We start from the raw sequence: 13241 nt of genomic DNA, 5'->3' as shown, positions 1-13241 counted from the left end.
TTCTAGACTTTCACTTAGTACCTGAATAGCAAATTGTTTTTAACTGAATGAGAAATTTTACCTTGATAATTAAATAGGGTCTTTTCCCTCCAGCCTCCCAACACACTTTGTTATGAAATTTACTTATACCTACTTATTGCAAATTTATTCAAGAATCATAAAGTTACAACAACTAACATAATCCACTAATAAAGTAGATGATGTTTACTGCTAAGTGTTACGTATTTGATGCTGCAGATACCACAGATAAAAAATCCTTAAGAAAGTTACCCCCTTGGTCAGCTAAACTGGCTGACAGTTCTGTAAGCCAGCTCCAGTGTCATATGTTTTGATAATTTATTCGTCTGACACATCCATCACAACTGAGACTGTTCTGTTAACAAAACTATGTGCAAGTACATTCAGCTGGATTCCAATTTCCGTTCAAACCCCTCTTAAATCACAAGAACTGCAGCACATACAAATCTTCCGCATATCTTACAGAAATCTACATTAGCTAAATAGACACGACATATTCAGGAGTAACAACACTGTACTCTAAAAGAAGACCAATATCTGCTCTGACTTGTCCTCACAATCCTAATCTCAGTAAGCACCAGCACCAGGAGCAACAGCAAGCCCTGCTCTCAAGAGCTTCAGTTCCTCCTCCTCCCAGCAGAGGCTACTGCTCACCTACAAACAAATGTACATGGCTGTAGAGCAGATGTGTAAGAGGAAGGAAGAATGGTGAATGAAGATCCTCCATGCATCCACTGGGCTGCAATGAGGAGCTTTTCTGAGAACTGCTTCTTTACCTTATTAGCCACCGTGTATTGGTAGGAGTATCGCTGCTTGCCGCTCATGTCCTCATACACTGTTGGGACTATCTTCAGTATGTAGTCATGAGAGGCCAGCGCTGTGCTCACAGAAGGAAAGTAAAAATCAGCATTCAGAGAAAGGAATCACAGCCTCCATAACATTCCAAAAGTAAACGAAAACAAGTAAACTGACAGAAAAGGTATCTCCTCCCTCCTTATGTTGTACATTAGGGTCGCTTGAAAATTCCTACCTGTTTGTAACTATAAATGATTGGCACCACAAAAAGCTGTCCTGGTGAGATCAAGCCTAGCTCAGGTTAGAACTGCAGCTCACTCAGCTGCTTCTGACAGAAAGTGCTGAGGCACCACACTTGCATGGTCCCAATTCTTCTGAGCATCCAACTTTACTTCTTTCTCTCCCCTCCTTCTCCCACAGCTGCTTAACAACTGCTCAATCCTTTTTCATTACTTAAATGGCTAGGGCCATTTGCTATTTTATATCTGTGAAACAGTTTTGAAACAGAATTTAAATTATTTTTATGCAGAATCCTTTTGGTTGAGTGTAACACAAAGATGTACAAGAGAAAAAAAAATGCTGTCTAGCTTTAGGAGCAGCCATAGAAATTTTGTTCCAATAAATGAACAAGAGTAATATCCTGTAGAAACCTGAGGAGCTGAAGGAGAAAAACTGGAGTGAGTTGTAGCATGCACTTGAAATTTGTTTTTTTTGTTGCTGGTCATGAAGGAGAGCAGTGAAAAAAAAATCTACCCTCCCATTTTCTGAGTAGAACTTAAGCCATGAGCAAACTTACAACTTAAGAACAAGGAAAACTTCTAGTTGTGGTTGCTGGAGCACAGGAGAGCTATAAGAATATACTGTGGATTTAAAAAAAAAATATCTGTATTCTACAGCAGATGGTTACAGTAAAACTGGAGAAAATAACCAGATTGCAAAAGGGCTCCTCTTCTAATACTAGAGAAAATGTAAGTGACAGTCATTAATGTCTGGACATTTTAGTTACAGAGGCAAATTAAGGACTTCTGGATACATCAGTGTTGCATGACCAGCTTTGTTTTACGTCCTGAAGAGAGAAGCTAAGATCTGTAATCACCAAGAATACATACGATTTGAGCTGAGTTTGTCTGCTCCCTCCAAGGCGTTGAAGGCGCCATGAACATTCTGGACCTGGAAAGAAGAAAGACACGTGAATAAACCCTGCTCTAACTTGGCAGTGACCTTTGCTTCTCTATCCTATCCTGTTACAAGGAGATCAGCCCGAATCAGCCATTCCAAAAACAAAGCCTCAGTGCAGTAGAAGATGACTTGAAGCATTTCTCAGTGACTGCCAAGCAAGGGTTGGTTCCAGAGGAAAAAAGTTGATTTCTCAATGTCTTAAAAATGAAACTCCTCGAAGCCACTGCAAAGCTAAAGGAATTGCAGCTGGAAATGGCCACTTATGAAACTTCACTGAGAGATATTACTTAAGAGCTTTGCATAGCTAACTGTGAAATTTACCTATCAGGCTGAAGGAAAATAAATGGGAATCGGATTCAGGATAAACTCTTGAGTCTTCATGCAAAGGTAGCTCGTGTCAGAGCAGTTTGGCTTGCACAGCTTTGCACATCAGCCCTGCCCTCACACCATGCACAACATGCCCTTGGAGAAGAGAAGGTCACATGCCAACACGGCCATCCATTCAGCTTTTCCTGCAGTTGGTCCCAGGCATGCAAGTATCTGTTTGCCCAGAATAACAGGATTTCCACTCCATACCTTCCACATACTCTGACCATCTGGAATCTAATGTCAACCAACAGAATAATCAATTTGTGAACTCTCTTCACAACAGAAACCCCACAGCAAGAGCTGCAGATCAGATGTTGCATCTTTCACAAAAAAATACAGCAAGCTACAGAGAAAGGACATATACATCCACAACCTAAAGATTCCTGTCCTTAAACCAGAAAATAGGGAAGAAACATTCAGAAGAAGTATTTGGTCATGAACGTGTGAGTTGTGATGCCGTAAAACTCACCAACAGGGCAATGCATAAGGATTTCCTTCCCAGGTCCTCTTAACAACTAACAACATGTGGATACATTTCTCTGATCCTAATGGCTGTTTTACTGTTCTGAATGCAATGGAGTCGGTGATGGTTTGGAGGAAGCAACTGACCTAGTTTCCCAGACAGAAAACTAAAGACACAAAACTAATAGCAAGTTCAACTTTCAAGGTTGCAAGGTACAGAGAAAAATAATCAGCAGAACCTTCTACAGCACCTCCTGCTCTGCAGGGATTTCCAATATTTTACACAACAGTAACCATCTCCAAACTATAATTGCAGATTCTTTACTTGGTTATTATACATACACAGTGTCAGCAGAAAAGCTTACAAAGAAAGACAAGTCACCAGACTGGGCTACAGTATTAAGTTCCACTCTCAGTGCTGCTGAGAAGTAAGTAGCTTACTGCATATCTGAGCTTGAGATGTTAAAGTTCCCTTAAAACACTCTAACAGTAAATATTTGAGCTGCTGCTCAGTAAACAACTTTGTCTGTCTTGTGAGGTATCTGCATATTTGGGCTCATGCTTTAGTTCCTGGCTCCCCAACATCCATACTTCTGTTTACATGCAAGAGCTGTTTGATCTGTTGTCTCTCAGAACAAGTTTACAAAGCTCCAAGTTACAGGGCTTCCACACAGACACTGCCACCACTGCCATCAGGTCCTTTGCTGCACCTGCCCCTTCTGCCTTTGCAGCACAGATAGCATCTGTAACTCCCAGCCTGACGTATTACCATGATTTTCCTTGTGGAATATTCTGGATTCCCTTTAAAGTACTTGCTGCCATAGATTGCTAATTAATCACTGTGCTACAAAGTGCACAGGTGCATTCCTTGGGGGAACATTAACTTGTTTGTACCTCATTAAGTACCTGGAGGGACTTCAAGAAGCAATAAAACTTTGGCCACAGTAACAAAATTGCTTTGCAAGAGAAAACAATCAAGGGTGTATAGCCAGGCGTTCTCAGGACTGTACAGTATTAGAGGCCAAATGCAGTGCTTTGAGCAGAAGTATTGGAAGCAAAGGAAGTGAATCAGCTGTTCACTAAAGCCAACACTTGGTCCTCCCTCAAGACAGACCTCCACAAGATACCTGCCAGGCCCTTCAGCACCCTAGGCTTTAGCCTCTACGAAGGCATTCAAAGATATACAACTTGACTGATCAGACTGAGTCCAAGAGCAGGCTTAAAAATCACTTGTACCTATACAGCTATAAAGGAAAGACCTCTTGCAAAGGTTAAAAACTACTGTTTTTCATTGCAGAAATCTAGCACTCAAGAGAATTTTACAATTCCACAGAATCACAGGGGTTGGAAGGAACCCTCCTACTTTACACATTTCTTTGCTCGGTTACCTGTCATGCAGTAACCTTCTGGTCTTTGTTTACATTAGGAAAAAATCAACACAAGGCCTGCCACTATTATACATCAGCTATTATGAAGAACTGAAGCTCGTTCAATGCCAGACAAGATTTGAATCTTTATTTCAAACTGACTGTTCCTTATGTACCTTAGTGGATATTTCTGGCATAGCAAGCAACATCCTACAAAGAACAAGGTCTCAGCATTTGACACAAGCGAATGAGAGAAGCTCCTTACTCCCTTTAAGAAGTATGAGCATGTATTACATCAAAGCAGGTGGAGACACAGCTCAATATTTAAAGATGTATCTACATAGCTTTAAAGCTCTCCATACTTGCTGGCTCTCTACACTGCTTGCTGAGTCTTGATAGCACCTGTTTAGTGAACACAGCCTTCTTTAATTTGTACTCTTAAACTTATGTTTGCCTACAGGATCAGCAGCACCTACATGCCAGACAACGAGTAGTTATTCTGGGCTTTGAAAAAACTAATCAGAGCTTGTCCAAATCATGAGTCAACCACACATCTGCTGAACAGGTTTCTCACTACCAGCATGGAAGACACTTGCTCCTTTGCCCCCAACCGTCCAAGTTTCTCATCTCAGTGATACTTCTTTTCAGCACTGAGAATTGAAGCTATACCACGAGTTGGGCTATGCAGCTCAAGGACTCCATGATAAAACAATGGGAACAGTGCCTTGTAGCTTGATTTCCCACACAAACTGCACAACTGCCTATTAGCACTTACCTAATATTTCTCATAATCTCAGTGTGCTTTACAGACATTAAGCCAAGCTTATTTATATGCTAATATTTCAGCGTTCCCACACAAGATATTTCCTAAAAGAAGCCGGGAGCAGAGTCAGAAGACTACAAAGCAATGCTTAGACTTGTTAGCATGAAAAAGGTTTTGGAAGTGGGTGTACAAGAAGCAGACTAATGAGACGTCTGTGCTGAGGAAAGAAGATTACAGAGAGACTATGGGCAAGCAATGTTTTGGGTGAGTCGCAAACTGGGTGTGCACATACACAACTCCCACCTGTGATGCTAGCTCCTTGGAAGTAGGCTAGAGAAGTGCTGTAATCTGCCCTCATTGAGAAATCAGGAATTATTACATAACTTGCAACACCTGGTGAAACTCTATCCACAGGGCAAGTGCACACATTCAGCTTCTTCCCAACAGGGAACAGGTGAAACACAAGTCTAGCTTGTGTTTCACAGAACAAATTTGACTAATAGGTGTCTGCTATAGAAGTATGGTGACGTACATTAAAAAGAACTTGACTGGTACTATGGTAAGACAGTAGACAGCACACATCTTCCCTCAGTATACTCCATGCTACTCTGCAAAGGAGGTCAAGATACACTTGCTAAATTAATATTAGAAACAGTACTGCATGGTTTTTTACAGAGTCACTCCTAGCAGGAACATAACCACAGTTTTCCAAAGGCACTTTCAGCTTCAGATGGAGAAAGCAAAGTTACTCTATGATGAACACCTTTCTTCCCTGAAGTAATGGCATGTAAAGTTAGCAAACTCTTCTGGACTGAATGCATACTGCACAAATGCAAGCTTGCCTACCCAGGCAGCTCATTCTTGTCCTCCCACACTGTACGTGGCCCTTCCATAAAACCAAGCAATCCAATATCAAAGTTACTGTAGTTGCATTCAATCCCCTAGAGACAGGGAATTTTCAGGGAAGCAAACTCACCTGTAACTTGTCCCCAAATGAGAGCTTGTGGATGATGTGAGTCATGTCAGGATTCTGAGGCTGTGCAGTGGCACTGTGTGTTGACACGTGAAAGTTACCAGGGACCTAAAATTAGTCAAGACAAGGAAGACAGGATTTCTCATTTTATCCCTCAAGGCATTGCTAGGCTTTGATATGAAGTCAAAATGCCTGGATCCATCCAGCCTAGCAAATGGTATCACTTAATAGTAGACAACTTCTGGTATGCTGCAGAGAGGCTCTGAAATGTCTTCTTTCACTTGACCAACATCACCATACTGCACACGGAGCAAAGATCTGTTACATCCCAGGAGTCAGGCTCTCATTGCTACAGCTGCTGACTAGGAAGTGACTCCCAGCTCCAGGATTCCTAACACTTAAGGCTATGTCTTTCTTTCCATTAAAATACAATTCAAGTCACTCAATAAACAACTGCTTAACATTTTACTGCCACATCTCACATTTGTAACCATTTACCACTGTTGCAGAACATCCTAAGAAAGCTATGCATTTTTTTTTTTTCCAATCATAAGATACCTCACATTTCAGAAGATTGGTGGTTTTCTTCATATACAAAACCCATTCTTACCCACAAAATTTTGGGGGTATCCTGTACAAACAAAGCCAGATCTTCATCTTCTAGTCCTGACTTGTAGCTGGCTTTTAGCTCCTGGTTCTCCCAGTACAAGATTTTCTATTTGCTTTTGTTTTTTGTTTTTAATTCAGGGAAATACAAAGTTTTGAAAAAGTACAGACTTCACCTAAGGACTCAGTTCCAAGGCAGAAAATGAGCACTGGTGTCATTCTAACTGGATCACTCTAGCACGCGCAAAATTTTCAGGTCACTACCCCTACACTGTGAAGTCTTTCAACAAATTCAACTCAATCACTGTTACAGAGGTGCAAGACTTTTTTCCTAGGGAGAAAGGGGTTGGAAATTAAATGGTCTTGATTTGCAAAGCCTTGAACAGCACTAAGAATCAATTTCAGACAACAGCAGGAAAACAATTGCACATCAGGTGCTCATTGTTCTCACTGTAGAGACTTCAGTGTCAGGCCCAAGGGAGGCCACATGCTGATTACATGTGCTTTCAGGAAAGCTAAATTAAATGACTTGATGTGTGGCAGTGCACTCTGGGAACACTTTCAGGCATGGACTGAAGCTGTGTCATCCACAAGCTCAGTAAACAGGGTGGCAGTCTGCAGTAAGTACACAGTGTTACCTTGTTCTCCCACTGGAGGTTTGATGCCCAGCCATGTACTACCACATGCCCAGGCTCTAATCAAGCCAAAAATTACTCCTATAACTAACTTCACATAAGCTCTTTAAAAAGGGGTGTGTCTTTGTTATGTAAGCTTAGAGTCCCACAGCACAGTGTCCAACAGCCATGCACAGTCATGTTTCAAAGCAGGGCCACATCCCACTCGAGATGCTGGCTCACACAGGAGCCTGTAAAATTCCTGCCAAGGGACTGAAGACTTTCTTCCCCCTCAGATGTGAGAGGCTCAGATTTTCAGAGCCAGAAGTCCAGGTGTACGTTCCCTCCTTCTAGTCCCAGCCACTACATGACACCATGCAATTAGTGGTTTTGCACAAACGAAGTAGAGAAGGGAATTTCTTGTGTTCACATACAGCAGCTATTTTTTTTGTTTGTTTGTTTGTTTTTGAGCAGAAGTGACCACGTACACCAGAAAAAGCCACAACTGTTTTAGTACTGTGCTTTTGGGATTAGCAGAACAAGACCTACCTACCTTTGTAGAAGCCCTTTCCCAGTTTTGTGGACTACGAGCTGCCAGTAGTTTTGGCGACTTAGAGGTGAGGAAAGAAACATCATCTTTTTAATCCCTAATCTCTTCCATGTCACAGAATCAATAAGAGGTTCTGCCTGTTATTTTTAGATGAGATTTAACATGACCTGGGCGGGGAAGAAGGAAGCAGGATTTTGTAGCCCGTGGTACATGAGGAGGCGTGAATAAAGGGTGCGCCCTTCTGAGGACATCAGTGGGCCCCACCACTGACTCCCCCACCCCACCTAGTCATCTCCAGCATTACATAGCAAGATTATTCAATCCTGAACACACCCATCCCAGAGAGGAGCCTCCTCCAGGCCTGGATTTTCATTCTTTGAGGCAAAGCATCCCTACAAAGCATGCGCACAAGCCTCGTGCATGTGTTCCAAACATCTCAGCATGGAGCTGTTTCTGTTATGCTGGCATCCTCTAGCAGGGAACATTCCTGTCATTCTGCAGCTCTTGGAACTAAAGAGCACTTGGATAGAGACATTGCCAAAGACTTCTGCATAGTGAGTCACATTTTGGAGGTGCAAAAGTCATGATGAGTGAACACAGAAGCCATTCAGCATTCATCAGGCGTTTCTACGTCCCCTATATGTTAGGCTGCTGCGTTCATAGAGACATCACTAGCCACAACACAGTGCCACTCTACTACTAAGGAATGCTATCTGGGTTACCTGCTTTGAAGATTAAGAATAAGCCTGATCTAACATGCCCTCTATGGCTCTAACTACACAGCCTCCTCTTCCCATATTGTTCTGCAGCACCAAGAGAATCAACTTCACCCGCTGATTAGGGACTCCCTAAATGTACTCCCTCAAGGGGAGACAGAGACACACAGATTTTCATAGCATTTTACAAACAGATCTTACAAGCATTTCCTGAGCCAGCTCAAGCTCACCATCATTCCTACTCACCTTGTTGATGCTGAAATGTCCCTCGAATCTACAGCCATCCCCATTATTGAGAGGTATTTTCATTGAGTTGTCTATGTGACCCACTTCATGCCTTCCCATTTCATCCTGGATGTCTAGTCCAACTACTGCATGGGAGGGAGGAAAGGAGACAAAAAAAAAATAAATCAAGAGATAAAAACAGAAAGGTTGCATAGGAAAAGCATGCGCAGCTTTTACAGGAAAAAAGTCCACATCATTTTCCCTGACACTTGACTAAAGTGCTAATAAAATAACATCATATGTCAAATACCCCTATACCAGAGGGAACTTCGTAACCAAATTTTGTAGACTGTTTATTTGACAGAAACATATATCTTATACCCTGTCAGTTAACTTCAATTTGATCTGCATACACAGAAAAACTTCAGGTAGACAAGGCAGATGATCTGTGAAAAGCCAACAACTGTCTGTTGTACTCGGTTACACATAAAACTTGGGAGGTTTCTGGCTCCCAGACACTATGTGGTCACTGTAAAAAGGGAAAGGACTTAGAATAAGGTAGCAAGGGAGGTCAGTCACTAACACAGGCTGCAGTGAGAGCACAGGGTCCAGGAAAACTAGTGGCCTGGCCTCACCTGGAATATGAAGTGATGGGGTATTGGCATAGGCTGCAGTGATGTGACATCCTGTTACAAAGGGGTCACTGTACAAATTCTGGCCTATTCAAATATGAATTAAAACAGGTAAGAGAAAGAAGGTACTCACATTCACAATGCAGATTTGGTAAACTGATGTTCAGATTCACTTCTATTTTACCTCCACTGTCTTTGTCTGGGTCATCCACGTACAGCTCATTAACTCTAGAGGAAAGAAGACACGAGTGGGTCCACGCATATAGCTACTTTCCACGTGAGAGGGCCAAAAAACAAACTCCAAACAACCAGCCTCGTATGTGAAGTAAAAAACCAAAAAAGATAGAAAAGAGAGATTTTGAAGCACAGAGCAGAAGACAGCACGGCATGCCACAGGGCACAAGACCCCCATGTGTGATTGACCACATCAGGTACAAAAGCTTTTTCTTTGCTTTCAATCATCAGCACTCCATTTTTGGGTGCCAGGGTCTCCTTTCTCTTCTCTCTTACTTGCACCTTCCTCCCTTAGTATTTCATTTCAATCTACGAACTGTAATCAAAAGCAACGACTAAAATTGAGAAGAGGATTCAAATCAGGAAACAGATGGGATGAAACATCCTGGACAGTAAGATCTAACACTGTGCAACAGCCTCCCAAAGAGCAGTGATGTGCCAGCACTGTGGGTGCTACGAAACAGATTTAACAGAAGACAAAATAGAGATATAGAGCAAAAGGAATACAGAACTATAAATATTTATTGTTGGCACATACAATCCATCTGACAGCTAAAATATAAACCAAATGAACCAACGCAAGCACAGCCACATGTCCTAGAGAACACACTCCAGAAAAATGCACCATACTGAAGCAGGAAGATGTGGAGGGAACCCAACAGCTCCATCTCTATTGAAGTCTGAGACTGCTCAGTCTCAAGGAAGAAGATTTGAGAATTTATCTTTCAGCGTGATAGATAATAAAGGTACGGGAACTTATGCTCAAGCAAGCTGCATAAAATAAATTATCTTTGCTATTAAGAGCTCTGTGTTACTTCTGTTTAATGCTCAAAGTGTGTGAAATCCTTTGACAAGCCCTTGCCGAGTATACATGCTAATAGACAGACCAGACCAAGGGCAGCTAACAAGACAGAATCAAAGCGATTCTGTTCTGGTGATACATCTCTGGACCACAGTGAACTGCCTGCCCTGTGGATTCAGAAGAAACAAGTCTTCAGACTGAGAAACACACAACTGCCAATTTCTTTCCAAGTTAATTACTCACAGGTCAGTGAGGTTTGCAGACACTCATTTAAAACCAGCACAGCATTTGTCTTCAGCTTCACAGCCCTACCTTTCTCTGTTTTTAATTGGCTTGACAAGTTGCTTGCAATCATTACTCAACGTATTTTTCAAGTGATTAACAAAAATGACACAGAGGGAGTGGCGAGATTGCTCATCAGCGACCTAGTTAGAAGCTCCTTGGCTGAGCCTTCTCCTTCCAGGTGGAATGTGTTAAATCTTCTATGTATTCATCACTGGCAGACTAGGTAGTGATTGGGATTAAGTCATATGTCCAAATACAGGGGTAAGGAGTACTCCAGGCAGCAGAAGCATTACTCCTCCAAAGCACCACATCTCTCTCCTCCCTCCCAGCCCCCAGCCTGATTTCTCCCCAGCTCCTCATTGCCTCAGGTGTGACCACGAGCACCACAGCCAACTCCACGCTTCTGATGAAAGGGAGCATCTGTGTCAGGGCTAGCACAGAAAGACTTCAGGTTTGGCACCTCAGCTGATGCAGCCCAGATCTTTGGAGTGAAAGTCTAAGAAGTTCACTAGTTGTATTTGCAAATTTCCAGTTCTGAACAAGGCACAGAATGGGCCCCCAGGTGTGGTGCTTGAGCAAATGCCCATAGGCCTCCTGGAGATAAGTAAGCAAGAAGTGGGTGCTGGTAGAAGTCAAAGGATAAACTGTGTACACAGAGCCTCTTGAAGCTTTTACACAGGAAGACAAAGAGGTGAGATCACTCAATCACAGACTGGATCACTGAGGCAAAGAGAAGTAGGCCACTGTGCCCGTGTCATGTGGCCCATTAGTTGCAGAGATAAGAGGCACTGGCTTCCCGTTTGGAACTCCGGTCATGAAACCACTTGTTCCTAGCCTGCCTCTTGGGCAAGGCTCACGGCCATTTCCTTTTCCTCATCACCCTGCTCTTCTCCACATTCCCAGAAGATTTCTTAGCAGGGGCTCAAAACTGCACTCTGCACTGACCTGCTCTGCTACTGATGTGCCTCCCCTGAAGGGGACCCCAGGGCACAGTGGGAACATACGCAGGCTAAGCTTGCCAGAGCAAACCTTAAAAGAAGATTCATCCTCTTTCAACAAACTGGAAATTTTACTCCCCAAATGCTTTCTGGAAATCTCACAGGTAAAGCAGATATCCAGGGTCAAGACTGCTACTTCATGGATCTCCGCCTGAACCACTGCTGCCTAAGTCTGGGCTGGTGCTCTTGTCTCAGTTGCTAGCCTTCTCCCCAGAGCCAGGAAACCAAATTGCACACAGCCTTCCTATAATTTTACCAGACAATCCTGGGATGTTGAGAAAAGCAGCATTTGGCACCTCTAGCAACTCCCCCTGAAAGGATAACGTCTCCAGCAGAAAAAAAGAAGCTGGTTTTAACTTATTGCTGTCTATTCTGGAACGTAAAGTATCCCAGAATTAAGCAACAGTACCTAACAGTGAATATGAGATGGTCATAAGGGAAATAAAATCTGAGGTCAGGCAGAAGGACACTGTAAACACAGCTGCTTCTATAGTTCTTTAGGGAGGCAGCATATAGGGTCATATTGTAAAACTAGAGATGGCACACACCTCCTCTTCCAAAGACCCCAAAGAAGTAGGAATTGGTATTTTACTGGTTGTTGTTGAAAGTCCATTTGAACAAAAGAGGTGCAATAAAGCAAAGGTGAAATGCAGAGCTATGAAAGTGTAATAGGGCAATAGGACACTTAAAAGTGCACCTCACCCTGCGCAGGGCCTCCCATCGCTGCTTCAAGGAAACGGAGGAAAGTTTCCCTACGCTGCAGGAGCAGTGATCCACACAGAAAGAATCTGCTTCACTTCTAGAAAGAGCCACTTTGAAATACTTCCCATTCCTGAGCGATGCTGCTGGGAGATAGATGCTCATCCCATTTGCTTACAAACTTGTAGCATTACACAGAAGGAGTTGGCTAAGATTGCAGATCTTGCAATGGTATGCAAGACAGAGGGGAGAAGAGTAGCACGAGGGCTTAGCATTTCTTTAAGATTTTATCCAAAGACAGACAAACCCATTCTCCACGCTTAGATTTATGACACAACAGCTTTGTTTCCCCAGAAACAAAACTTCTCACATAACTTATTTCCACCTAGCAACCCTGGCCACTAATGTTAGACGCTTTGCACTTCCAAAGCTAACAGCCCATGGAGTGCAAGAGGGGCCACGAGGCATCAGGCTGCTCAGTGCCTCATGCTCTGTCTGGATGCTCTCTAAGTACATCATCCTCATTCTCTGTATTCCATGGCCTAGCCTTTGCTTCAAATTGCAACTTTTTTTCTCCCTCATTTACAGCAAAGAGCCAGGCAGCCTCCTCCCAGCCATCAGCCGTAAAGCTAGAAAATACAGCCACTTACTCCACAAGCTGCCTTTTACCTCATCCTCCGACTGCCAGGAAGCATTCTGCACTCTTGAGTCCCTAAGCCTGAGGGGAAAAATAATTACTCCTTCTTGAGGGAGTTCAAAGATTCTCTCAAGGGATTTTCTCGGGCAAATTCTACAAGTCCTCTTGACTTCGCTTACCATTCCAGCTCTCATCATTCACCTTCCACAGACACAACCATCCTAAATCAAGAGGCCTGCACAACCTCCTCGTTTGTGCCAAACAAGAGAAGACATAATATAGGAAAAAAAACCCACTGTAACATCATTTTCACAATT

General features: G+C 42.9%; 1 protein-coding gene across 1 annotated transcript in view; it reads right to left on the bottom strand.

The window, feature by feature from the left end:
• ERGIC1 (endoplasmic reticulum-golgi intermediate compartment 1) overlaps positions 1-13241 on the bottom strand; it is a gene marked incomplete at both ends in the record, with an annotated part of 53911 nt that overhangs the window by 7857 nt on the left and 32813 nt on the right. Inside the window, 5 exons of the mRNA XM_079542245.1 lie at positions 795-895; positions 1923-1983; positions 5930-6034; positions 8659-8783; positions 9403-9497. Coding sequence (XP_079398371.1) covers positions 795-895; positions 1923-1983; positions 5930-6034; positions 8659-8783; positions 9403-9497 — 487 coding nt within the window. The remainder of the gene's footprint in view (positions 1-794; positions 896-1922; positions 1984-5929; positions 6035-8658; positions 8784-9402; positions 9498-13241) is intronic.

The sequence above is a fragment of the Tetrao urogallus genome, assembly GCF_951394365.1.
Source record: "Tetrao urogallus genome assembly, chromosome: 14".
NCBI lineage: Eukaryota > Metazoa > Chordata > Aves > Galliformes > Phasianidae > Tetrao > Tetrao urogallus.
The sequence above is the reverse complement of the archived record's forward strand: the minus strand, read 5'-3'. Positions and strand labels throughout refer to the sequence as shown.